The following is a 27,011-nucleotide window of genomic DNA, read 5'->3' as shown; positions in this document are numbered from 1 at the left end:
ACTTTAAAAGAAAAATTCTTTTAGTTAAAAATCTTTTAGTGAGACCAGTATTGTTTGTTCCATTTTAAATGTTCAGCCAGAGAAATAACAATCTCAAGTAGAAAACCCTGAGCTGATTTTCATTTCTCTTGTAGCTTCCATAGTGGAACAGAAATGGTGGTGTCACATGCAGCCATGTTTGGAGGGAGAAGAATGTAAAGTTCTCCCAGATCGGAAAGGCTGGAGCTGTTCCTCTGGTAATAAAGTGAAAACCACTCGGGTAAGTGGACAGCCAGCTCATGAAAGCAAAATGTCTCTGAATTAATAGAGAATGGGACATGTGAGACGGGAGGTTTAGCAGTGGTTATAGAATGACAGAACATAATTTTGCATAGTGTATGTTTCCCATTTTTTTCCTCATTCATTTTTCATAGCCCATTTTTATTTCAGAATAACATCATAGATTACCATCAACTGTCATGCTCTTTGATCACTGCTTGTTCCTTCGTGAGATATTGCTAGGAATCTGAAAGCCCTTGAAGATGGATGTTAAATGCTGGGAAGGTGATCTCAGTCCCCATTCTTCTACACAGAGGAATCTGAATAAATTTTGAGAAAGAAGGATTTAGTTTACATATGACTCAATCAAATTTTCCCATTATGTTTTTTTGTGTGTTTTATGAAGGTATTTATTTTGTTCTTACTCATTTCTGGATCATTAGTTTTTAGTGATTGAGGTTTGCACTAATTTTAATAGGTTACTGAAAGGAGTTGCAGAATATTAGGCTCCATTTGGAAAGAATACTCTTAGGACAGTGATGTATTTCAGCTTTGCCAGAAGAGGCCTCTGGTAGGTAGAAGAGTGAAAAACAGCTTTGATATCTCTAATTAGATATGTGAATTTTCTGCACTAGCAGAATTTGAATTCTTTTTTAATAGAATTAACAAATAAAAGTTTAGTCTTTCTGTGTATTTTTTTTTGTGTATTTCAGTTGGCTTTTTTTTTTTTTTTGCTTTGAAGAAAGCTATACTATTGTTGAGTCAGATTATTAAATAATATACCACAATAATGGCATGGGGATATTTTAGAAAGGCTAACATAAAACTAAAGACTATTTGATTTAAATATTATTTTACAGAAGTTTAAAAAAGAACTTGTTTGGACATATTTAAAAGATTGTTTTACAATCTCATCCAAATATACTTTAGTCTGTTATGTGAGGTCTTCAGTACTTTGACTGGTTAGTGCCTGGAAATGACCAAGCTTCAGATACTACAAATAAAAATATACTTTGTGAAATTATTATTGACTCTAACTTGTTAGTTAAATCTTGGGACATTTTTTCAAAATACATTAAGTGCACATTTGGTTAGTTTGAATAATCATTTTATTCAGTGAATTGGCAAAAGATAATCCATATGGATTTGTTAAGAATATTTTGGGCATATAAAATTTCCATGTAAACTATTAATACCATGAAATTATTTTTTAACACTATTCTCATTTCAAAATAAAGCTCATGGAAATTCACTGAAGGTTTGAGATTCTTAAACAATTGAAAAAAAAAAGTGAGCATTTTACAACCAAATTCTATATTTCCATTACTTCCCTGGACCAGAAGAAACTACTTAAACATATTTAAAACATGCAGTATATGAAATAAATTGGCTCACTTAATCCTCTTAATGGCCCCATGAATAAGAAAATATTTTTATCTCTTTATTAGAGATATGTAAACCAAAATTTCAAAAGTGTTAAGTGACTTTTCAAGGTCATAAAACTAATTAATTGGGAAACCAGGGTTTAAGCCACACAGCCCCTTTCAAAAACCTGTTCTCTTAACCTGTATCTTGCACTTAACTTTCGATTATGATTTAACTTATCTTAAGTGATAGCAATAAAAGTTTCCTCTAGTTCTTTTCACATGAAGTAGACCTTTAAAAATATCTTTAACTTTCTGGATCAGTGAAATGAAAAGGTCAATAAGAGGTGATCTAAATTCTCAGAAAAATTTTTTAGAAGTGCTGTTTAGCTCCCCATTGGTTATATTTTCAACAATTAAAATTAAAATTGAGTCTATGCTTCACAGAATTCTTTGCAACATAATGAAACAAGATGGATGAGAGACTGAGGATTCATGAATAGAGAAACAGGAGACCACATCTAGGTCCTGTACTTTGTTATAGTTGCATTTTTCCCTCCTGTATTGAATAGTAGTATCTTCTAGTTTTCTTTCTTCTCTTTTGCTTCAGAGTATAGCTCCTTTAAGATATTGTAGAAAGAATCCATGCAACAGTAGGTGTTTGGATTGCTTTTAAGATCTCTAATGATTCTGATTCTATGATACCCATTTTAAAAAGAGAAATCAACATATATAGGAGAAAATAATATTTGAAAGGCGTTTCTTGGGTAAAATCAAAGTAAATTATTATTGGTCAGTTGTGGTGGCATATATCTGTAATTCCACAACTCTGGTAGGCTCACAAGTTTGAGCCCAGCATAGGCAACTTAATGACTTAGGGATGCACTATCTCAAAGATTAAAAAAAATAAAAATGCTGAAGGTCTTGAGTTTAAAAAATTATTTTTAACCCTTTTTTCCTTCTCAAAGGAAAAAAAACCCCTGATGGTATAAAAAATGGAGAAAATGGATAATTTCAACTCAAAATATCATAGCATTTTAAATGACAAGGCAAAAATGTGCAGTTTTGAATATTAGTTTGCCTTATAAAATGTCATGAGCAAATTTCTCCTATGCTATTTCACACACACACACACACACACACACACACACACACACAACCTCCAAGGTTATGAGTTTATTACTTCTCTACCATTTTCATAGAAATAGTGCAAAAAGTGTGAAAGACAAGAAAAAATAACTTGAAATATTCCTGGACACTGTGTTATTTTGCCCACAGGAGGAGTTTGGAGAGAGGTAATTTTTACTATGCATAAATCACAACAGAAAGATCTTGAGTCATTGTTTTAATCATTGTTATTCTTGGCTGCTTTCTCTGGCTTCCCTCATCAACAAGCCATTAGAATCCTCATTTGGCTGGTCCTAGCCACAAAAAGAAGTCCAGAAGTAAAGCAGAAACGAACAAATTACAAAGTAGTGGAGGAATGAACAGATTACAAAGTAATTCAAAAGCTGCTTTCAGCCAAAATCTATTTGTGTTTCTCATGCAAGATATGTTGGTCATATGGATTATCATTAAAAGCAAAATGGCTTGAGAAATGATTAAAATTTACAATAATGTACACCTTGCCTTCTAATTGCTTATATCCAATCTGGAGTGCTTGGGTAAGCCTAATGTTAGGAAAAAAGCAGTCAGCCAAAATCAGCAATGAGGCTTTCAAGGCTTTGGCAGGGATGAGTGGAACCTTCCAGAACTGTCTGAAAACCAGGAGCTGGGTAAACTTATTTTAGACTAAAATGGAACCTACACTGACTTACTACCATGTAAACTGTATCCTCCTCTGTCTTTGTACTAAATGCAGAAAGTATTTTTGCATTTTGACCCATTTTCTGTCACAAAAGGGAGAAAGGTAAGGAATAGGTAGTCTTTTCTATAACATCAATATTTTTTTCTTCAAAATCCCAAATATTAAATCTAGAGAGGACCCAAAATGTAACATGTATATCTCCAATTACTATTTTTCATTCTAAAGATGAAAAATTTAGGAATGTCTGTGGTATCCATAACTATCTGCTGTATTACTTTTAAAATTTCCTAAGTTAAAATAGAAGAAAGGAAAAGTCATTCAAACCTTTTAATTTCAAACTCACTTTCAAAGATAACTAATGCAGAACTTTAAAAAAGACTCATTAATAAAAGAGTAGTCTTTCCAGTGTGAAAGAGCACATAATTATATGCTAATTATACAACACAAAAATAGTAGAGGGGAAAGGTGCTGCAGAACTTGTAAGATATGAGAAAAAAAAATCTTTAACATTACTTGAATCATTGGTTAAAAAAACCAACTGTGGTTCATTTCTTTTAGTGTTTTGATATTCTTTCTCTGTGGATCTAAGGAAGATCTAAGGAAGTCACATTTTTCTTTTAGGATTTCCAGCTCATCAGCATGGACACCAAGCTCCAAACTCTAGTAATCACCATAGCTCTTATGTGTGATTCTTACCTAAGGAAAAATGAACATCACTTTATACAAATCAAGACTTTATATTGTCATTAAAAAGAGTATCTCTGTGAATAATGAATTGCACATCTACTGACTTCATATGCTTAACAAAAAATTTTCTGGGTACTTTTTAAGTAATTGGAATTATTTTGTCTTTATTCATTAAAGTGCCATAAGTAGACTTAAAAACTTTGATATTTCAATTTTAAGTTCAAATAAACTAGATTTTAAGGGTATAAAATATGACTTTACTTCATTGTATAATGCAATGAAAATCACCAAATACTAAGAATGTCCTATACATCACATTCTATAATAGTACTCAAACACCAAGAGCAAATATAAAAGCATTTACTTAGCTCTTACAGTGTACAGATCACTGGTAAGTGCATCACAAGTGCTATTTAATTTTCTTGACTACAATAGACATGAAAGAGAATACAGAGATATACATCATAATCCCTGCCCACGAGGTGTATGCACTTCGACTGGGAAATGAATACTGTACAGTTCTATTATTTGTCCATTCGTAGCTCACTGATAGTAAACATTGGGATAAATGGTAAGTAAAGATCAAGAGTGATGTTGTTAAAGTAATGAAATAGCATAAGCCATCAGTTTAGCAATTGTTTTTTTAAAAATCTTGACTATTTGCTGCCCAAGAGTTCACAATTAAGTGGATAGAAAGTCAGTAAGCCATTGTCATGTACAGAAGTGGTAAGACAGAGGATCATGGTGCTACCTTGACATCTCTATATTGCATGGTTCATAACCCTCCTAAAATGCAAGGGTAACAGCTTTTGATGTTATTCAAGAGCAATTTATTCAAGACTTTGTCTTCTTAATATATAGAGACTAAGCAAAACTTAAACATTATGTTCTGTGATGTCAAGATTGAACTTAATTATTTTCTCCCTTTGCTTGTAGTATTATACTAGCACAAGGCAACAAAAATCAAATTAAAATTTTTCTCAATCAGAGTACCTTCTTATTGATGAATTATTCATAAAGAAAAATCAACATTGAAATGGATTAACTTTTTGAATTGGATTTTAAACCATCTTTAAGTTTTCTACCTATGGGGAGAGGAGAGAGTTAAGGAAGAGGAGAGAAGAGAAAGGAGAAATTCTGTATATGAAAATATGAAAAATTAGAGCCACAGTAATAACTTTAAATTGAAAATGATTTAAAACTCTTGCCAGCAAATAAGAATATTGTAACACTACAACATTGCACTTACTTGTTAATATTGCAAACCTGTAAAGCACTTGAGCAATCTTAGAGTATGTATGTTACAACAGAGTCAGGCATTCAGTTAAAATGTAGTCTAAGATCAAAATTCAAGTTGCCAAGTTAAAAGAAAGAAACAAAAATCTTTAGTTAATACCAGGCCAAGAATTTGCACATATTATAATGTTTAGTACTGAAATTATTAAAGATGAGAGTTATTTAACTGTTGATGTACCATTTGCTCCTATACTATGGCATTGTGCCCCTATTAATGATGCCAGCTTCCCACGATTTATGATGAGATTAGCCCAAAGTCAATAAAGGATTGTTTTTTAAGGTTCTGCTTACTTTTGGCTATTTTACCTTTACTTTTTATTGGTTATTCTTCTTTGATGATAAACATACTTTACCCTTACCTTGCATCTCCTATTCTTTTCCTAGTCCTCTTAAATGAAAAACAGGTTGTGGGGCATGTGGGAGGACTGCAGTGAAAAAGAAAGAGAAAGAGACTCAGGATAATACCAGTCAGTATAAATTTATTTTCAAAAGATGCTTGCAAATAATTTCTTAAAATCTCTACTGTAAATATCTGCTTACTCTATACTTAAAAGTACTGTTTGAGTAATTATGAGTAGAGTTCATTTGGTCAACCTGTTTCTAGGATTCATATACTGAGATGATTTTATTCTATCTTGAAAGAAATAAAATTGAATATTCTCAATAGACACTTGGGATGACATTCAGAGGAATCTAAATAGGTATCATGATTAGAAATCTCAACTCTCAATTTCAATTATAACATATGATTGACTTGTGAGATTACTGAATGTCAGGCCAGTCAACCATTTTTTGAGATTAAATTTCACCAATGGAATCAGCTGGTTGAAGCCACCCATGCTTATATAATACTGATGTCAATCATATGTCTCCAGATTATGACTTTGAGAATTTCTTAGGATTATGAAGAAATTTCCTTATGAATAAAATTTATAGAAAAACTGATATAATAACTTCTGATGAATTCACATTTCACCAATTGTCTAAGGAACCCTATTCATTGAATCTGTATCAGATCACTATATGATACCAAAGATAAAAATAAATATTCATAACATGAAAAAAGTGTTCATATAAATGTACTAAAAATCTACATATAATGATTGAATTATTTTCAGTAGTGCCAGTAATGTCTCATTAAGGTTTCATTGTTTCTGAGGTTACTGAAATTACTGAGAGAATGAGACATTGTCAGGGTGCATTAGGTAGTTTTTAATTCCCCATTTCACACAGCATAACCATTGGAAGTCTTTGTTTTTTCACTGCCATAGCCTAATATCATCCTCCTAATACTTGATACAGTGATTCTCTCAGCCTTACTTCCACAAAGGCACACCAACTCTATTTCATGAAGAATGGTTACATAGAACCTATGGCTCTCCCAGAGTATTCCTTGGTGACATTTTTTTTAAATTAAATTCTTTTATTGGTACATTATAGGTATACAACACAATTACATTTCTCGTTGGGAATGGTACCTTTACATAATGGATCTTGGTTCTTATTTTTTCCCCATTCCTAGCCCTCCCTTCATGCCCTCCACCCTTCCCTATTTACAAAGACTTTATTTCCATTTTTTCCATTTCTCAGCATTTTTCCTTTCCCTTCTTTCCTTTTCCCTGCCCCTCCCACCACCCCTACCCCTTTGGACCTTTTCTTCCTATTTTGCATTATCGATTATTCATTCTAATCATTGGTACATTTTAGGTATACAATATAATGACATTCATCATTGGAAATTTGCACCTTTACATAGTCTCTCTTGGTTCTTATTTTTCACCCTTGCCCAGCCCTCCCCCTTCAACCCCTCCATTCCTCCCTGTTCACAAAGATTTTGATCCTATTTTTCCATTTTCTCATATTAGTCCCATTCCCTTCTGTCCTTTCCCCTAGCCCTCCCACTTCCTTCCCCTTTGCCCCTTTTCTTCCTATTTCACATTACCTATCTTGGTGACATTTGTTAAGAGGATCCTAGCACATTAGTGCTTCTACCTATATTTAATCAAGTGAGGTGTGTGTCACCTTCACTTAGTCTCATACATATTTCTTCTTTTTCTTCACTAGTCTATGATTTTGTATATTTTTTCTTTGGGATAGATATACTTTATTCTTCAGGGCAGCTCTCTTTTTTTCTCTTTAGTACAAAATGAAAATGCCTTAAACCAAAATTAGGAAGGTAGACTAATTCCATTCAAAATGCCAATGCCAACTACCTCTTTACAGGTTTTGGGAGAGACATGGACACATTGAAGAAATATGTCTTTTAAAGTGAACTAGAAGATCAAAAATATTGTAGCTTTTTCTCAGTCACCAAAAGACCTTGTTTATTCATAAGGTCCTAAAGTACAGGAACTCTATGTTCAGAAAGCTAGACAGTCACATACGATGGCCAATCATATGTGTCAACTTGTCTGTGCAACAGTGACCAAATAGTTGATCCATGATTATTCTAAAGGTTTCAATGAGGATTTTTGGATGAGGTTTACATTTAGGTGGGTAAACTTTGAGGAAAGCAGATTACCCTTTCTAATGGGAGTGAGCTTCATCCAATCAGTTGAAGGACCAAGAAAACAAAAGGATGATCTCCTCTGATCAGAGAGGCAAGAGGTGATTCTACATCAAATTTGCTTTGCATGTGAACTGGCTCTCTCTCCTCAGTCTCCAGGCTGTTAGGCTCCCTCTGTCAGGTTTTGGTATTGCCAAGTACTATAATTGGATGAGCTAATTCCTTAAATTATATCTCTTCATTTATACCTAATTATTTTTTGGCACATATACAGTTCACCCTCCATGTCTGTGGGTTCTACACTGATGCATTCAACTGAAGCTGGATAAAAAAATAATTTGGGGGAAAATAGTCTGTACTGAACATACACAGACATTTTTTCTTTTCATTCTTCTTGAAGAGTACAGTATAAGAAGTATTTACAAAGCATTTACATTGTATTAGGTATTACAAGTATTTTAGAGCTAATTTAAAGTATGTAAGCTGATGTGAGTAGGATATATGCAAATATTATACCATTTTCTACAAAGGATTCAAGTGTCCATTCATGGATTTGATATCCCTGAAGGGTTCTGAAACAAACCTGTCATAGGTCCAAGAGATAACATATATATACATATAATTTATAATATGTATATGCTCAATATATAGTATACACATACACACACACACATATATATATATATATATATACACACATGCATATACAACTTTCTGGTTCTGTTTTTTGGAGAACTTTGAAACATTTAGATATTTTAATATTTAACAGTGTTCAAAATAGATAAATATCAAGATAATACTAATGATAATATTGACAATAATACGACTAGCTTTATTTTGCTGAGTAATAACTTTTTCCAGGTATTGTACTATTTAATTCACATCAAATATTTCTAATAATTACTATAACCTGTATTACAAGTTGTCTTATTCCTTCGTATAGATCAGAAAAAAAGGGTTAAAGAGATTAAGTAACTTTCCAAAAGCCACACAACTATTAATTACAGAGGTCAAACATATCTTTCTGATTCTAAAGCTTATAGTCTTTCCAATTGAATATATCATTTCTTAAGAAGTATAAAATCTATAGGTGTCATGGAACTATTGTAGTGTAAATATGTACCCAAAATATTTTGTCAGGTTTTGACTAATATTGACCTGATTCCCCTGTGTTCTTCAAATGTTAATAACTATAAAACTGAGATTCTTAGACATGTTGCAAATATTTAAAACAAGTTTCATTTGTCTGTATATGGATAATCTTCCACATACAAGAGTCAACTAGATGCACCAACAGAAATCAAAGCATTTTTACAATTGAAAGCTATGTAAAAGCACGGTAGTAGTTTCCAAAACATATTCTTAGGAGTTGGCTTTCGTGAGGGAAACAACACCATCCATCAACATCATTGTTATATTTTTGGAAGTACTATTGTACTAGATTAAAACAAAGAAAAAGTCTCAGGCACCTAATGAACAAGAACCTCCTGAGTCAGTCACAGTGTGCAGTTATATCCATGTGCCAATATTAAAGTAATATGACAATCGATGGAAACCAGAAAAGCACTGTAAGTAAATAATATTCTTTCTTGGATGTCCAACTGTGAAATGTTGTTTTTACTTAGTGGAAGGTCTTTATCAAATCCATCTACAATTGTAATTTAATGACTCCATTGTAGAAACACATAATACCTTTTGATGAGTCTTAAATTAATTATTTTGATTCTGAATTTCTATAAATTCCAGCATTTTCTGGAAACTTAATTCCTTAGAATTTCAGGTATACCCTTACTTCGTTTTCATGCTAATAAAATAGAGAATAAACAGATTTTTTTCCTTTATTACATTATTTTGAATACTTACTGTATATTAGGATCAGTGCTAAACCTTTGGGATACATATGTGAGTAAGGTCCAGTCCTTGCCTAAGAGAGGTTCTCGCTTATGATCCTATGCACTTATTAGAATAGGCTGAACAGGAAGAAAAGCCTTCAAATCTTAATTGTTTAAAATGAACAAGACTTGCACTTCACTTGGGTTCTATCACCTTCATAGCTGGCTTTGAGGTATTAATTCATAGCCCTCCATATTACAGAACCAAGGATCAAGAGCAGATGTAATCTACAGTGTTATTAGTTGCCACAGGGCAGAGAAAGGCAAACTCTGTAGTATTTTGCACTAGTAATTGTATGATCAGCCCCAAAGCAACAAATTTGCCCCCAATTCTTGACCAAAAATGTTAGAGATACTTCCAATTGAAGAAAATTCAAGAATTGGAGTCTTTGGTTTTGTACCTTTCATGATTTAGACAAAAGCATAATGATATGTATACATTGTTACAGTATCATACATTACCACCAATCATGCATTTAAGTTCCCTTCACATATTTTAATGGCTTAATAACTAATTTATTTTTAGCCTAACTAATATTAGATTTTAAGGATACACCACAGAATGTTTACCCATTCTTCTACTGAATGTCATCTTGGCTACTTCCAGTCTTGGCAATTATGAATGAATAGTCTATAAATATCCATGTATAGACCTTTGTGGGGACATAAGTTTTAAACCAAATATTTACTTTCCAAGGAGTGTAATTGCTGGATCATATGATAAAAGTATGTTTAGTTTTAAGGAACTGTCAAACTGCCTTCCAGAGCAGCTATTCCATTTTCTATTTCCCATCAGAAATGACCAAGAGCTCCCATTGCTCCACAGCCTTGCCAACACTAATATCCATGTTCTCGATTTTGACCATTGTAGCAGGTATGTACAGTGGAAGTTTTGACTTCACCTACAGCCTCAGGTTACATAATTCTCATTGTATTTGTGGAATTCTAGATTACTTTCAGAAGTGCAGTCTTTGAGAAGATATATATAGCAGGCAAGTCATTGAAAAAATTGCCATTCTATATTATCTATGCCTAAAAACATGTACCTTTGTAACATCATAAAACATGTTATCTTATTATAGCAGAGAGAAAATTCTCATGTTTCTCACACCACATGGAACAATGCTAAGAGTTATAGTCATAAAAGTATTCTGGAACTCCATGGCTAGTTCTTTAACCCAATATGTAAGCAAGGAGGTGTAATCATGTTAACAGTAGGACTTTTTCTTTTTAACTGGGGATCTAATTCAGGACCTCGAGCAAGGCACAGTGCCACTGAGCTAAATCCCCAGCCAACAATAGAAATTTTGAATGAAATAAATGCCTCCAAATTTCTGAAGTTTTCAGAATGGCTCCAAGAATTTCATTAGCTTCGTTTTAGAAGTTCACAATGAATATATTTCCAGGAGCTACTGTCCGTCTATTTATTTATCTATCTTCCAATAAATCCCATTTTCCTCAGTAAGAGATGGCTGGTGTGTCTTACTGAGAAAATTTTCTGGGAAGGTATAATGATTAATAAACTAGTTCCTTGAATCAGATTCCTTGGGTTCACATCCTGACTCTGTTGTTTATTAGCTGATGGCCTTGGGAAAGTCACTTTACATCTAAGCTCTCCAGCACATTTATGACCTGGGACAATAATGTACTCACCATACAGATTCCTTTTATAAATTAAATTAACGAACATTTGTAAAGCACTTAAAGCGTTTCTAGCCAAATGTTAGCTTTTATGTGCTTGTTAAATAAAATACCTAAATGAAGCAAGTTGTTAACAGGCTAATAAAAGGGCTAGTTTTTTTCATAAGTTAAACATGAACATTATTATTCTATAGTAGTCAGTCTTGTGACATAAATTACTAATGTGAAAATATCTCGAGGCATCCTTTACTACCTCCATTCAATTTTAAAAAAGAGCTTTAAAGAGAAGCACAGACTTATTGAAGGTTTCCTTATTTGCTTTTTTGGAATGGTTAACAAAAATTCAGCTTAGAGAGAAACCATAGAGGTAGGTTAAGTAGATTGGAGACCACAGAATCTAGATCATTCCGTTTAACACAGATGGACCAGGTTGGAGCTGCTGTACTAATCAGTTGTAAAGGTGCTCTTCATAAGTCTATGTTGCAAGGACATCAACATTATTTTCTCTTTATTTATTATTTTCTCTTTACACCAGACACATCTCTTAAGGACTTATTAGAGCTACAATGTACAGTATAAATGAAACAATTGTTTGTGTGTGTGTGTTCATTGCAATTTTTGACCTTTACTCAACTAGTATTTCTAAGTGCAATTCAAAGACTGTCTCACAAAAAAGTATAACTGTGATTAAGCTAGATTGTTAACTGTAGAGAGTAAAACTATCCTGTGTTTATGTGCTAGGAATTTATGTGTGTGCTTTCTATTTTATTTAATCTTAGTTTTTTTGTAGTTGTTGCCTATGGCAATTTAAGATGAAGCTGGTCTGGAGTGGTTGTAGCAGTAAAAGATTGTTTTATTGAATGTTGCACCACCCTTGCCTGTTTGGCTATAATTAATGCAACATTAATGTTCTTATTAAATTACAAAAGGACAAAGAAGAAGCTGATGCAGAAAGTGTTTATAGTTATTCAGCAATTAGCAGAGGCCAATAATTTTCTATTTATGAAATAAATAAAACCTAAGTGATTTTTTAAGCCTCAGTGAATGTCAGCCAAAATATGTTGTAATACACAAATTTCTTCTCTAAGGAGATACAAAAATTGCATTAGGCATTATGTGCATAATATACCTTCTTTAAAAATTGTCCTGACTCTAGAATAAAATTTGAAAATAATACAAAATTGGTCTTATGCTCTGTATAGGAATTGCATAGCTCTATAAAACATAAAAATGTATTCATGCTTTATGCACTTTATGAAATGAAATTTCATATTTTATAATGATTTTATAATTAATTTTATAATTAGGATAACAAGAATAATTTTAAATAAATAAATTTACTTTTCCAGAATATTCATTTCTAAATACAGTTTGAAAATATTTGAGCTACATTTATTTTATTCTTACTACAGGCATAATTATATTCTTGCCAAAAGTATAGTGAAGTAAGTATTAGCATCATTTACAGGTAAGAAAACTGATGATTTTTATAGTATACCAAAATAGGGATACATAATTAAAATGGGGCTACATAGTTAATAAATACCTAAGTCAGGAAAATTACACGAATAGATGATATTCTCAGTCCATGGTGTTAAATTTTATTTTACTCTTACTACTCTGAAAATGCATATCCATCATTGTCTTCTTCATCATTATCATGACCAATATGTATAAGACACATTAAATCTCAGTGAACTTTTAATTATTCCCAGTAAAGAGTGGCAAATAAAGTTTGAGGACATCCATATATAATTCTTGTTTTTCAATTTTAAATGGGATTAAGGAAATTCCACCATAATAGAAATTTCCATTATAATATAATAAAAAACAAAAAGAACTAATCTTAAACTTGAGGATATCAGATAAGACAAAATTCCAATACAGCAGTGGTCTAAAATGTGCCTAGATTTTGTAGGAATCCCACTTGTCCTCCTTTCCATAACAGTCTTGTACCTCAAATGTAATGTGTGCCATCAGTTTATTGTGATTCCTAGAGTTTGAGACTATGAACTATGATATTAACCAATAATAGCACAGTCAGTCTTTCACATTATGGTCTTCATGTCTCATTTTTATGATGGGAAAATTGAAGAAGTTAGTGCAGAGGTATATCTGGGAACCTAGCAACTTGATGTGATTTAATGGGTTTCAGAAATGTTTTATGTTCCAAGAAATTCTCCCTTTTTACCTATTACAATGGCTGAAATTCTTGCATTGGAGAGTCATTCATTCATTAAATATATGAATATGTCAACATCAGAAATTATTCACTAAAATTTGAAATTTCTATAAGAGATCACCTATTGTATTTTCCATTTGAGGACATATTTTAGGATAAATCTAAGAAGAAGTCAGTAAAATGGGTGTAAATCAGAACTATCCAGGGCAAAATGAAAAAAAACAGTTATACTAACTATAAGTAACTATCAGTTAACTTCTATTTTAAGCATTAGATAGATGTAAGCGAGTTTAAAGTCAGTCTAAACTTGATTGCCATGTCAAGGTACCATGCAGGTGGAGGAATGCAAATATAAATTTTAAATACTACATAATTTTGTGGATGACTTATCAACACAAAGTTTGTCAGTGAAATTGAACCGATATGCCACCACCTGCACAGCACAGGGTCGGAAGCTGGGGAGAGCGGTGGGAGATGAAGAACATTGAAAAACACCAAGAAAGAAGGATACGTACCAAGATTATGCTTGAAAACTAGGACCAGGTGGAACCATAGCCTGTTGAGCTAATGGCTGCCCGGAGTCCAGCATGTTCTTTATTTATAGTGTAAGACAAACAGGAAGCGAAGGCAGGACAACTAGTGCTACTGGCCTAGGTTGAACTTAGCATGATTGTCTCGTGATTGGGGCATGCGCAGAAAGGGAACAAGGAAGAAGGATACATAATGTAAGTGTCTTCTGGGGCCGTACCATCTAGGGTCTACAGTCTGTTTGACTATAATCTATGGTAGAGAAAGGGAGCAGGGATTAGGTGATGGGCCATCTTCAGCCTCTGCCCCTGGCACCCATATACCTTGACTTTCTCTTTTAGTAATGTGTGATGTAAAATCTTCAAAGTACACCTTATCCATTCTTAAAAAGAAGGAAAAGAACTTTTAAACAATATAGTGGAAATCCAATAAGAAAGTAGTTACTGGTTCGGAATTTAGAGAAGGATGAAGATCAAGAAATATTAATCCACTTTGGGTGTTGCTTAATCCATGTAGGCAATTGTCAATGTTGGAATAGCTCAGAGAGTAAAATTCCATCAATAGCTTTGCAGATCCCAGAAGCTGTCTTAGACAGCAGGGATCACCAGGGAGGATCACCAAGGGTTTTAATGATGCCCTTTTATTTCTGACTGGGAATCCAATGAGCTGCACCTTGACAGTAAGAGGGTCCCCAAAGTAAAATAGCCTCCAGCTTAACGCTAGTCATTTTAATGCTGAAATTGAATTTAGGTGAGCATGGATTAATATGGTGCACTTGACAAAAATAACTGTACTTCTTTTCTAGGGGAAAATTATAACCCAATCTCTCATAGCTCTATAACTTTGTAAGTATATATTTACCATATAATAAAAAATTAACAGGTGAACATGAAGACACAGCAACATAAACTAAAACAAGCAAAAATAACACACAATAATAAACTCTTAAACTGCAGAACCACAGCAATATGACAACTATGGCAAGAATTGTCCAAGAATGTGTGATTTACAAGCCAACTGAAGAAATATAGACTAATAAAACAGTACAAAAGAAGGCAAAAGAGGAAAGAAAAAGGAATTTAGAACAAGAGAAATAAATGGAAATCAATCAGAACACAGTAGATTTTTAACCCCAATATGTCAATGATTATATCATATTCAAGTGGCTAAGTGATCCAATTGAAGTTGAGCATCAATCTAATCCAAAAATTAAAATACAAGTATGCAGTGCTTAACAGAAATGTATGTAAGCTGCAAGAATAAGGAAAAATGGAAATAAAAATAATGAAAAATGTAGAAAAGCAAACACTACCTAGAAAAAGCTGATGCAAGATATTAATACAAAAAAAGAATTTATAGCAAAAATTATTGCTAAAAAGGAACATTCTTTAAGGATAAAATGTTGAATTCCTAGTGAGAAACCATGTAATAAGTAACGTTCTGCTTATATTACTGCTTAGATAACACTTTCGTTTTTCACTAGAATTAGTGAATTTAACATTTCTTAAGTTCTCATTATAACCAAGCAGTGTTCTAAGCACTTTAAACATGTTAGTTCATTTAATCCTCACCACTCCATGAAATAATTATCCTCATTTTATTTTCTGGTACTGACGGTTGAACCCAGAGTCTCTGCATTAAGCTACATCCCCATCCCTTTCTAGTTTTTATTTTGAGACAGGCTCTCCCTAAGTACTAAATTGTCTATCTGGGCTCCAGCTTGGACCTTCTTACCTCAGCCTCCCTGATTGTTGGGAATACAGATGGGTGCCACTAGGTCCAGCTTGTTATCCTTGTTTTACAGATGAGGAGGCTGAGCTATAATGAGGTTGCCAAAGTTATACAGCAACTAAGTATTGGAACTGGGATTAAACTAAGGCAGGCTAGCCTCTAACCTCTGAGAATGAATGAGTAAGAAAAATCTATGTAGATCAAACCATTTTTACCTTTATCCATGAGTAGGATCATGCTTAAAGTATTCCTTTCCCTTTTTTCTCACATATTGGTTTAAATTATTCTCCATCTCTTCCTATCAGAGTCCCCTAAAGACTATAAAAGAATATATTTCTCATGACTATACACACATTTACCTTGAATTGCTTTTGCTCTTTTGCTTTTTGAGACAGAGCCCTGCTATGTAGTTTAGGTTAGCCTTGAGATCACTACATAACCCAGACTGGTGTCAAACTGTAGGTAATTCTCCAGTCTCAGCCTCTCAAATGCTGGGATTATAGGTGTGCACCACTATGCCCAGCTTTCCCTTGAATTTCTTTAACTGAAGAACAGCTGAGAAGATGTGTGTGTGTGTGTGTGTGTGTGTGTGTGTGTGTTCCCTTCAAAGCTTCAAAGTCTTTCTGGTAAAAGTTTACCAAAAGCTGCAGTGCTAGAACAAAAGGTTGAAAGGTCTCTTACTGTAGACTAGCATTCTATACTAGGAAATCTAGCTAGATTTAAATTTTGGTAAGTCATGCACTCAGCAATTTTTTTTCCTATCAACTAGTTATCCGAAGACATTTACCAACATAAACTTCTATTGCTTCCCAACATGCACACACACACACACACACACACACACACACACACACACTCATTCATCCCTTCTCTTTCCTCAAAAAGTTAAGAACCACCAATGCCTGAACAGAAAGAATGGTGGGTTTTCAGGCCTGTCAAAAGAGATCTTTGTAGTATCATGTCGCTTCACACTCAAGTCATGCAGTTCCAATTTCCAGGAATAAGGCCTTCTGAGAGAAGAGATTATGAAGTCATGTGTGTTACTAGTAGCTTCCGTGTACTTTTTTGTTTGAGTTCATGATAGCCACAGCCTTATAGGCTTTTGCTTACTGTTTATCCTCAGGAAGTAACACAGGAGCAAAATAATAACAAAGAGTTAGATAAATGAATGAACAATTGCCTCCCATCTCTTGTTCTTCTCCTTGTTTCCATCACTACTCTCCCAGTGTGTCTTGTCTCAGGTTATTTGCACTTACTGTTCCCTGTGCCTGAAATGCTCTTTAACGAGCTCAGCTTGATGGCATCTCGTATCTCTGAAAGCTTTTCCTGAAACTTCACTCTTTCAAGGAATCTTCCCTGTCTATGCCAGCTAATACAACTTCCTGACTCAGACATTCCTCTCTTCCTTTTAACTTTATTTTTCTCTTGGCCTGGCCTGAAATAACTTTATATTTTTACGTATAGTGCATGCTGTTTTTACACCTGTCTAGAAAGTCAGTTTCGTGGGGCAGTGATTTTTTTTCTTTCCTTTTTTCACACCCAGGATAGTGTCTGCTACTTCATATGTGTTGCATATATATTATTCAAATGAATCATTTGAATAAACTGAAACACTGTTTGAAGACCTGTTTCACTAGAATTGAAGTCCCAAAATAGGGACACTACTGCCCAGATTTTTCCTGATTGGTTGTAGGTGTCTTGTGGGAAGTTTCACTTAATGTATCTGAGCTTAAATTTCTTCCACTGTATCTGAGCATAATAGTAATTAGTAACAAAGACAAATAAGTTGTAATATAGTGAACAGTAAATAGGGACTACAGAATAATCCTGAGGGTTTTATAAGATGAAGTGGATTGTGAATTAAGTGGACTACTGGTGCCAGCAACTATGATCTGAGAAATGGAAGCAGAGAAAGAGCGAGAGGAGATTCCAGCTTTCCTTGAGGAGTAGCTGTCTTTGACATTCTTGTCTAGACCAGGAAATGAGCAGTACTTTTGCTAAGCACAAATCATCTTCTCTTTGCCTTTTAAAATTCTAGATTTGAGTTGAAAGAAAGGTGGAGGAGCGGGAATCAGCATCCTGAATTCTAAATATGGAGTGTGTAATCTGTGTGTATGTGTGTGTGTGTGTGGTTGTATGTGATTGCATCCACAGTGTTGCTAGGAGGTGGTACGAGAATCATTTTGGTGTTCATTTGCTATGTTCCCATATAGAAAAGCTTCTTTTATTTTAGTTACATTACCATATCTAATGTTAAGTGAGCATGTAATTTCTACAGATAGGATAATTGTCACCGCAAAATATTCTATGAGAAAGTTTCCCGACAGTGTTAAGCAGAAGTATGAAAATTACTTGAGAGAAGTGCTTTAAAAAAATTAGGATAATTTCTAACTGAAATATTAACTGTAATGAATATGCCAGCACCAACCTTGATGTATCCATTTGGACATTTTCCACATCCCAAGTGGCTAGTCTAATACCAATTAAAGCATCACAGATTGCTATTATCTTCTTACATTATTATTTTCATGAATTAATTTTGTTTTAAAAGTCAGCCCTTTTCCAAATGAGAATAAATTTAAATATCTGAGATACAAATGTGAAGCTAAATGTCAGGACCCATACATATCTATGATTTTCAATTCTGAAAATACAGAATCATGGGAATAATCCCAGAAATATTTAACTAGAGGAATTGACCTTTTGGAGTCACCTAATCATTCCCTTGCTGTTTATATAGAATCCAAATAGTTCTAGTTTCCTTTATAAATTATTTAGCATTTTCCTTCTTACATGCATTCATTCATTTATTATTCATGTACCTATCAATCCATTATTTTAAACTTTTATTTAATAAATATTAAATATAATTTATTTCATGTACCTGGGATGCTACTTAGTACTGAGGAAATAAAATGTATGCTACTATTCATTTTCTACAATACCTAATGGTTTAGTGAGAAAAGCAAACAGGTTCATGAATAACTGTAATATGATAAAGTCTGTCTTAAAATAGAAGTAGAGACAAAGTTCTAACTGGATCAGTCAGAAGTGGTAACTCTTTTTTCTTGGGTTCAAAGCAAGTGTGGATCAGGCAAAATATAAATATAAATATACACGAATATAAAAAGAAATGAATGGGTGTATTAAGTTTCAGGAGCATGAAATAGTGAGGCACAGCTGGCGTTGAGAATGTGTGTCTCTGTGGGAGAAAGGGAAGATGAAACTGGGAGGCTTGAGGTCTAATCATTAAGGCCTTCAAATATCTTTGTTTCTGTAATAAAACAATATGGTAGATTTTTTCTTTTCAGGATGATGGTGGCAAAGAGAAGGAGGAATTGTGAGGGATAAGACAAAGCAGAGAGACAAGTCAGAAAGTGCAACTCCAGATGGAATAAAGGCTTTGACTAAGTGATAGTGGGATAGAAGTAGGGAACAGATTAGAAAGACGATGAGAAACTGGAGATAAAACTAGAAGAAAGTTATGGGATTCTTGAAAATATTCAATAGGGATAGAGCATTGGAATGCAAGTGATATATTTCTAGGCCTGTTCCCTGCTTTCTCTAAAGGATGTGAAGTGCCTCGAACTTCTTTGGCTGTCTTCCCCCTTTGTTGTCAGCCACTTTTTTCTGCTGAGAGTCATCACACTGACAGTTTTAGGTGTGATATACCTGGATAACACCAGCTTGACTACATGGCAGACTAGAACACAAAAGTTGTGCTCTTCCTTAGGTCATTATTTTAATCTTATACTTTCTGTTTTGGTGCCAAAGTTAGTAGTCATGGGGAAAAAGGGTTTGTTTTTATTGCTGAAAAATTCAAAATCTTTTCGACATTGAAAAATATTATCTTCTATTATGATATGATTAATTATTTCTCTGTGATCAGTTTTACCTGTCCTGACTTCTCAAATTTGTGTAGGCAATGTTTTACTTTACTTTTGATTTGCACTACCAAGAACCTTCTGGTATATGATGCTAATTAGGTACTGCTCCATATGATTTATTAGTATATGTTGTTATTATTTGTATTTTTCTCAAATATTAAATTATAGTTCTGTATTTGAAATTCAAATAGTATGTTTTTGTACCTCTGGAATACTTTGGGAAAGAGACAGATATAAAGAAAACTTTTGAAAGTCTATTTATATTTATAGAATATCATAAATTACAGCTGAAAAATGTCATGGATCCCATTTGGACTCTTAATGTGGATTACAGAATGAATAATAAGTAGAGAATAGCAAAGTTGACTTAAAAAGTGAATGTTCAAAGGTGCCTGGACCTAAACATTAGTTAAATAACTTGATCCCATTTACTTGCCTTAAGGTATACGTGGATTAAGCCATGGTTCAGCAAATTATAAATTACTAGGAACACTGATATTCTGAAAAGCTTACAAATGGTAAAGACTATAAATATTAGATCTTTAAATTATACAAAATATTAGTATATAATATTGCTTCTATTGTTCTTTTATACTTGGTAAAATGACTACCTTCTGATTTCTGTGTGCTTTTTCACTTGATTTTAATAAACTTTTTGCTTTTGTTTGTGCAAAATGCTTCCCAAAATATTCATGAAAAATGCTTACTGTTCTTGTTTCAATTTCTCATAAAAATTATTCATTTCAGATCCCATTTATGCTTGTATGTTTCTCTGAAATTAAAAATACTAAGATCTTATTATTCTCTGAGTGAGAAGCAGAAATATCCTCACTGTGAGCTTTATTTGGAGGTAAAGAAGTTACTGTACTGCTGTCCCTGTATGCTTATTGAAGTGTTCTCTTTCTCTCAAATTTGCTTCCTGTGATAATTTTTGATCAGTGGAGTACCTGACATGTGTTTGTTTCTTAGGCAAACGTGTAAAATTCTTCAAGTTCGAATGGAGAAGTATAAAGTGAAGGTTTCTGCTGTGCCTGATGACAGTTTTAGATATTTTCACTTTCAAAAAATATTTTGACTCCACATTAGAGCACTAGTTGTGTTGAATCCTAGTGTTGGTCGGATTCTAAGGAAGGGACAGAAGTTTCCTTGAAAAGTAAAGATTCAAAACAACTCCAGAAATGAGCTTGCATCTTGATTTATTTCTCACAGAGCAGCAGGTGTGTACTCCATTTTAACAGGATGAACTATAACCTACTGTTTTTTGTTAACCATTAGCATGCCAGGTACCTTGGTACAGCTGTAGGGATCAGAGGGCAGAGAACTGCTGCAGTGGTCAATCATGACAGTAAACTTTCTTTCATAAATAAGTGAGAAGAGGCATCATTCTTTGAACTGATATGGGATCTGTACCTTGGAAAATTTGTGCACAAAGAGCCAATACAGTATGGTTGGTAAATCAAATATTGTCACCCGTAGTGGCTCTGCAGTACTGCTTTCACAGAATAGAAAATGGAAACTATAAACCATCGGTTTGTTCCTCAACTCCTGTCAGAGTTCAGACTGACTGTTACTTTAAAAATTAGCATGAAAATTACAGAGCCATCAGAATTGCATTTAATTTCCATAAACCAAATCAAGACTAAATTTTTACCTAATGGTCCATTCTTTATATATTGGAATCACCTCATATTGAATGTTTTGCCAAAGCTGCACCTAAGAAATTACAAATAGAATTACAAATAGGTAGATTTAAAGATTCATATCTTGATCAACTTTGAAAATGTGAGACTATTGAATTGTAATCATATTATTAGACAATCTCAAGGAGGATTATAGGTTAGCAAAAAGGAAAAGGGGTCAAAGCATGTACACTTTAAACATCACTGTCTATGCTACCCTGTCCTTCAGAAAATGGACTTTTGTTTCGCACTGTACAGAATAGGGATTTTTTATACCAAAACATCTGCCACATGTGGAACATTCATTATTAAACTTAACTGTATGGAACAAGATAGGAACAGAAAGTAAAAAGCATCACTTCTTCAAGCATGTTCTCAGAAATTGCTATTATTGGCTTTATTCTTTCTCAAGTTACAGTAAGTCCTTTTCAAAGTGACAGCAAGACATTTTTCATTCAGACAGGTGTCTCAAGGAAAGGCTGTGACTAAGAGTCATTGGTTTTTGTAACTCAAACCAACCAATAAGTTAACAGAAAACTACTAAGAAGAATTTCTTCTTTTTCAGCCCTTTTTCTCTTCAAATTCCACTTATCCTAAAATAATTTTTAAGAACTAGTTTTACATTTTTGAACAGTACTTTAATTTATTTGTATTAGCATATGTTTATGATACAGAATAATTGCATTCATTCTGGCTAGTTGGTGCATGTTTGTGACACATCTTTTTATGTTCTCCTCCTTCCTCTCCCCCCATCTCTTGGTCTCAGTCCATTTCCAAATGATCTTATCCCCTTGTTTCCTTTTACACGTCTTTCATTTTGCTCTTTGGTTATACCTTGGGTTTCTCATATGAGAGAAACCATATGATATTTAAAATTATGGGTTTGATTTATTTCTTTAATATTATGGTTTCAAGATGCATCCATTTCCTATAAATGACTCAAATTTACCTTTGTTTATAGCGGATTAGTATTCCATGCAGTGTAAATACCATGTTTTTTAATCCATTCATCTATTGATGGACATTTAGGCCATTTCCAAGAATTAACTTTTACCAACTAAGCTGCTATATGCATGGATATGCATGTACCTAAATATTAAAACAGAAGTACTTTAACCTGCTTAAAATAGGTAAAACTTGAAGTCATAGGTATAGGCAAAGACTTTTTGAACAGAATCTTAATCGCACAAGAAATAACATCAGGAATGAACAAAAGGGATTATATCAAATGAAAAAGATTCTGTACCAAACAGTCAGAGAAATCCTATAGAATGGGAAAAATTTTTTTTGTCAGATATACTTTAGACAGAGGAATAATATCTAGACTATATTAAGAACTCAAAATAACTAGACCCTCAAAATAAAGATCCAATGAAAAAAATGGGCAACTGAAAGGAATACATACTTCTCAGAACTATTTTTGTAGATTACTCCTATAATCCCTCATATTTAGTAAAGCTGAAATTGTGGAGAATTATGATTCTTGACCAATTTTAAACTTTTTAAAGTAAATCTTCACTGCAGAAAGTGAATAAAAACTATCAATTCAAATTATTCCTCATTTATAACTGAGAGATGAGTCTTTAAAAATGAACCTGGTACCAAATTTAGCAGGTAAAGTACATTCCAATTAAGTTCAAAATCTGAACTGTCTGTGAAAGTGCATGAATTATGCTGGTAGATGGGATTAACATCTGTTCAAATGTACTCAGATTTCCTCAAGCCATTTAAAATAATTGTTTCCCTGTCAGAATAATTTTTTGATGCTCCTAAGATAGTTCTCCCTATCCTGTGTGCTGTTGCATTTCACCATTATCTTAACCTGTTATTATGGGTTTATTAATTTATTTTTTGAAATTTTCCACCTGGAATAAACAGAAAGTACACATGTTAGGGGGCCAGAGGAAGAAGGAAAGTCTTTTCTTAACAAAGTCTGTAAAATTTCAAAGGATTTTACTACTTAAAGAGAAAGCAGAGAATGTTTTCTTTTCCTAACTGGTAGTGTCATCAAGAGAGAATTAGTTGATCTGTTTCTAAGTAGAGGGATGTGTGTAAATGTCAATGCAAACAGTCATCTGCTTCCACGAGTCACGTAGGAGAGTTCATGGCAGTCTCACTGTACAGCTTTCAAAGTTCCAAGAAACAGTACAGGTCCATCTGTTCAAAAGATTCATTTCCAGTTGAGATCTTCATTTGCACAGCACAGAAAGCTCAAAGCCATTGACAGATGCTGTATTTGTGGTAAGAGCTCACTAGTTCTGCATTCTAATATAATGATTAGATCTTTTAGAAAAATGAAGTCTACAGAATGGTTATACCACTGTTGAATTTGGGTGATCAGGACAAAATTTTATTCCATTTGGAAGTAGTACTTCTTAAGAAAAGCCTTAGCAGCTGGGGCCTAACAGGGAATTAGAAAGCACTTCAATGATTCCAGCTGACTCTTGGCAGTTAAAATCGGAGGTTGGGCCTGAGGATTTAGCTCAGTGGCACCGCACCTGTGTCACAAGCGCAAGGTCCTGAGTTCGACCGTCGGTACAAAAAAAAATAAAAAATAAAAATAAAAATCGGAGGTGTTTAAGTGACACCCAAAATTCTAAGTTCTAAAACTAGCAGGTAGTGACACTGGTATAAATCTTGACTCTCCCGACTAGCAGAATAAGATTGCCTCTACTCTATCGTATTTAGAATTGAGGTTCTTTCTAGGATTCCAGAATAGTCATATGCCAAGTCCAGACACTTTCTGAATCCCCTTCCATACTGGGACTCACACAGAGTTACACCTAACTATGATCAATTAGCTACAGAAATCCTCTCTGTTGTTTGAAATGCTTATCTTTCCACTCACCTAAAGCTATTAAAATTTTCTAGTATTTATAGAGCAGACTTTTCAGACAAGTTCAAGGGCATTTAGTGGAAATCCAAACTCTTGCTAAGGTTTTAGAGAGATGGCCTTTAATATATCAAAATGTTCAGGCGTATCTAGCACCATAAGTTTGTGAGAGGAAAAATTAAACTTAGTATGAGATGCAGTGATTATTTGGGCTATAGAAATCACCTCTGTCACCAGGAAAGTAAAATATAGGCTTAATATTTTATATGCATGGATATATTTATGAAGCTGATTCACATGTACTTGTCTTACAGTACCTCACCTGTAGCTGAAAGGTGTCTGGTCAGGTTGCTTGTGCATGTATACCTCACATAAAGAGATGCTTTTATTTTGTAATACCTCATGGTGTAAGGTGCTTGGAGATAGGAAAAATCTATTCATGTACAGTTACAACTAACTTAACAGCAGCTTTTCTCCAGCTTAAATGAGAACTGCTGTTGCAGAGTAATTACTTTTTTAAAATTAACTTTATTGGTACATTTTAGGTATACATTATAATCACATTCATCATTGGGAATTTGTACCTGTACATGCTATATCTTAGTTCTTGTTTTTTCCCATTCATTCCCCTTCCTTCCCTTCCACCCTTCCACCCCTCCCTATTTCCAAAAGCTTTGTTTCCACTTTTCCTTCTTTTCTCATGTTTTTTCTTCCCCTTTTTTCCTTTCCTCCACCCTCTTATTTCCCCTTTGAATCTTTTTTTCCTATTTCACATTATCTATTATGCATTTTGGTCCTCATTTACACTTTTAGTTTCTCGCAACAGAGAGATAACTCAGTATTTACACATATGTGTCCTATTTATTTCACTTAAGAGTATGGCCTCAATAAGCATCCATTTAGCTATAAATGTCTCTAGTTTATCATTTTTTATGGCTGAGTAGTAGTCCATTTATATATATATATATATATATATATAAAACAAACACATCTTCTTTATCCAGTCACCAGTTGACGGGCATCTGGTTGTTTCCAAGATTTAGCTATTACAAACTATGGGTGAGTAATGATGTTTTAATGCACATTTAGTACACAAAGAGTGAAGCAAAAGCTTAATTTATATACTTACAAGAACTACATTACAAATACATCAATGATAAAGCAGCAATTATATTCTAAGAAAGGAAAACTTCATTTAAATCAGCACATAAGATCATGAAGGTATACCATTTTGATTGGATGAGTTAATTCATTTGGATGTTGCTTTGAAATTGTGTCTATTAGTGTTACTATTAAGCAGCTATATTATAAATATTGGACATGGACTGCATTAAAACCTGCTGTCTCCTCTTAGAAATATCACCACATTTCCTTGTCTTCTAGTTGTTTAAATAAAGTTCATTAATCCAAAAAATGTTTCTCTGATATCCTGGATATTTTAGTGAAAATTTAACTTTTTTAAATGAAATTGACTGCAAGCTCATAATGCATCTTCTATCATTGTGTGCATATGACTCATTTTATATTCACAGGAATATAAATGTTCAAAAGTTTCTCATGACAAGATTTTAATGACTGTATTAGAAAAGAGACTGTTATTTTGTAAATTAAGCTAACATAAAATCACATCGATCCTGTGGAGATTTGACAGTGATTTTAAAGTTACCTAGATGGTATAAAGTAGGGCGAGGGATGTAGCTTAGCAGTGCCATGCCTGCCTAGCAAATGGCAGGTCCTGAGTTCGATTCCCAGCCATGAAAAAAAGACAAAGTAATGGAGATATGGGATAAAAATTAAAGAAGAATAATATCAAAACTATAAATAAGAATAAAGACATTTTCAGATCTACATTTCCTTTTGGCATGATCATACCACATTTAGTTTATCAAATGTAGATAAAGTACAGTGCTGATTTCCTAGTTATACATCCTTCAGGGAGCATCTGGTGGCAGTTGGCCCTTCAGAAAGACAAAGAAAAGAGTTAGAAAGAATAGAATTACATATGTGAGGACACTAGTAATGTACGCTCAGAAATAATCAAAAGCAAAAATCTCAGAATCCGATCACTCAGATGCCTAAAAATGTATGCATGTGTGAAGAGTTGTAGTTAACACACATGGTGTTTTTTAAGGGACAGGCACTGTTCTCCACACTTGATCTCTACTTAGCATCTACAACTCTACACTGTAGATACTAATAGTGTTCTTGCTTTACCAGATCACACAGTGAGTCATTAGCAGAACTAACGATTGACTTCAGGTAGCCTGATTTCAGAGCACCACCTTTTAACCATACTTTCTATCAAAGTTTCTGAAAAGGTGTTGTCTTTTCCAAAGCCAACCCAAACAGTGGCACATTCTTGATTTGACTTTTATTATTAACAAGATTATGAGAAGACATAATTGCCAGATGAGTTACTATAAGAAACACAAAATTGACTTTAAGTCAATATTTGTGGATAGGAAAGAAATATACCACCTTCACACAGGAATTTTACATTATCACTTTTTGTGTTTGATTTGGTAATTACTATTGCTACTACATGCTAATATTTAAAATGCATTTACTGGGATAAGCATTTGTCAAAGATTATGTGATTTAATCAAGTAGCAAATGTCTGAGGTGAGGTAATAATGTCATCCTCATATTGCACATGAAGTCACTGAGATGCAGAAGTTTAAATTACTTGTTCAATTCCTTAGTGTTAGAAAGTGATAAAG

The 27,011-nt window shown here is 33.5% G+C and overlaps 1 protein-coding gene across 2 annotated transcripts in view; it reads left to right on the top strand.

Annotated features, from left to right (window-relative positions):
- The window catches only part of Tafa2 (TAFA chemokine like family member 2), a 515,424-nt gene that overhangs the window by 473,948 nt on the left and 14,465 nt on the right, over positions 1-27,011 (top strand). Inside the window, exons 4-5 of one of the 2 annotated variants that reach the window (XR_015443412.1) lie at positions 135-259; positions 20,749-20,996. Coding sequence is in view for 1 of the 2 variants with exons in the window: in XM_087192361.1 (XP_087048487.1) it covers positions 135-259 (125 nt within the window). In the remaining variant the exon portion in view is untranslated. The remainder of the gene's footprint in view (positions 1-134; positions 260-20,748; positions 20,997-27,011) is intronic. The other variant, XM_087192361.1, reaches the window with a different exon arrangement.

This window comes from Heterocephalus glaber, unplaced genomic scaffold, assembly GCF_053883595.1.
Source record: "Heterocephalus glaber isolate CG9 unplaced genomic scaffold, H.glaber_assembly_v1.0 deba00001569, whole genome shotgun sequence".
NCBI classification, from domain to species: domain Eukaryota; kingdom Metazoa; phylum Chordata; class Mammalia; order Rodentia; family Bathyergidae; genus Heterocephalus; species Heterocephalus glaber.
This window is presented reverse-complemented; position numbering and strand designations above follow the sequence as displayed.